The sequence below is a fragment of the Colobus angolensis genome, unplaced genomic scaffold, assembly GCF_000951035.1.
Source record: "Colobus angolensis palliatus isolate OR3802 unplaced genomic scaffold, Cang.pa_1.0 Scaffold65, whole genome shotgun sequence".
Lineage (NCBI taxonomy): Eukaryota > Metazoa > Chordata > Mammalia > Primates > Cercopithecidae > Colobus > Colobus angolensis.
Genome location: NW_012120154.1, coordinates 2,905,303 through 2,906,614, shown reverse-complemented (window position 1 = coordinate 2,906,614; position 1,312 = coordinate 2,905,303). Strand labels below are relative to the sequence as shown.

At 44.5% G+C, this 1,312-nt stretch overlaps 1 protein-coding gene across 1 annotated transcript in view; it reads right to left on the bottom strand.

Annotated features, from left to right (window-relative positions):
* The window catches only part of DMC1 (DNA meiotic recombinase 1), a 63,477-nt gene that overhangs the window by 27,479 nt on the left and 34,686 nt on the right, over positions 1-1,312 (bottom strand). The window contains exons 9-10 of the mRNA XM_011964329.1: positions 756-829; positions 512-626 (exon numbers count right to left, since the gene is read on the bottom strand). Coding sequence (XP_011819719.1) covers positions 512-626; positions 756-829 — 189 coding nt within the window. The remainder of the gene's footprint in view (positions 1-511; positions 627-755; positions 830-1,312) is intronic.

Genomic DNA, 1,312 nt, shown 5'->3' with positions numbered 1-1,312 from the left:
CACTCCAGCCTGGGCAACAGAGCGAAACTCTGTCTCAAAAAAAAAAAAAAAGAATAAATATTTTTGGTTTAAAAAAACAGTTGTAAAGCCGGGCGCAGTGGCTCACGCCTGTAATCTCAGCACTTTGGGAGGTTGAGGAGGGCAGATCATGAGGTCAGGAGTTTGAGACCAGCCTGGCCAACATGGTGAAACCCCGTCTCTACCCAGACGTGATGGCAGGCGCCTAGAATCCCAACTACTCAGGACACTAAGGAGGAAGAATCGCTTGAACCTGGGAGGCGGAGGTTGCAGTGTGCCGAGATCGTGCCACTGCACTCCAGCCTGGGCAACAGTGCGAGACACCGCCTTAAAAAGAAAAAAAAAAAAGAGTTGTATTCTCATGAAGGTCATTTTATTTAAAAAAAAAAAAAAAAGAAAAAAACCACTGCCTCCTGACATTATATTCCAAGCTTCTCTGCAAAGTATACTTGCCAAACATAGTCACAGATGACATTTTATTTTAAAGATATACCTTCTGAGATTTTTTGGAGTCGTGACAACATCTGGGCCAATTTTTGCTGCCGTTCGGCCAACTCTCCACGGCCACTGAAATCCACTCGAAAAAGTGCCATTATTGAATCGATAATCTACAAAGGATTAAGGTAAAAATAAACATGCATTTGGAAATTGAAGGAAGACGTTATTTGAATAGAGATCAATAGAATAAAAATATTATGCTAAATAGCTCTGTGAAAGCAGTATTTAAAAGCTTGTACCAATAGTTTGAAGATGCCAGCTTCTTCATGGAACTTTGCTGCTACATAATCAAGTAGCTCCATCTGATGTTCACCTGGTGGGAAATGCAGTGAGAAAATGTTACAAAAGTTGAAAGAAGCAGAGGCTAAGATCATTCATATTCTTGGGAGCCAGGCAAAAGAAAGTCCTTGAAGGATTCTCTTAATTATTTATTACTTTATTAAATATTATCGCAGCCTGGCATGGTGGCTCACGCCTGTAATCCCAACACTTTGGGAGGCCGAGGCGGGTGGATTTCTTGAGGTCAGGAGTTCGAGACCAGCCTGGCCAACATGGTGAAACCCTGACTCTACTAAAAAAATACGAAAATTGGGCTGGGTGTGGTGGCTTATACCTGTAATCCCAGCACTTTGGGAAACCGAGGCAGGCGGATCATTAGGTCAGGAGTTCAAGACTAGCCTGGCAACATGGTGAAACCCTGTCCCGGCTGGGCGCGGTGGCTCAAGCCTGTAATCCCAGCACTTTGGGAGGCCGAGACGGGCGGATCACGAGGTCAGGAGATCGAGACCATCCTGGC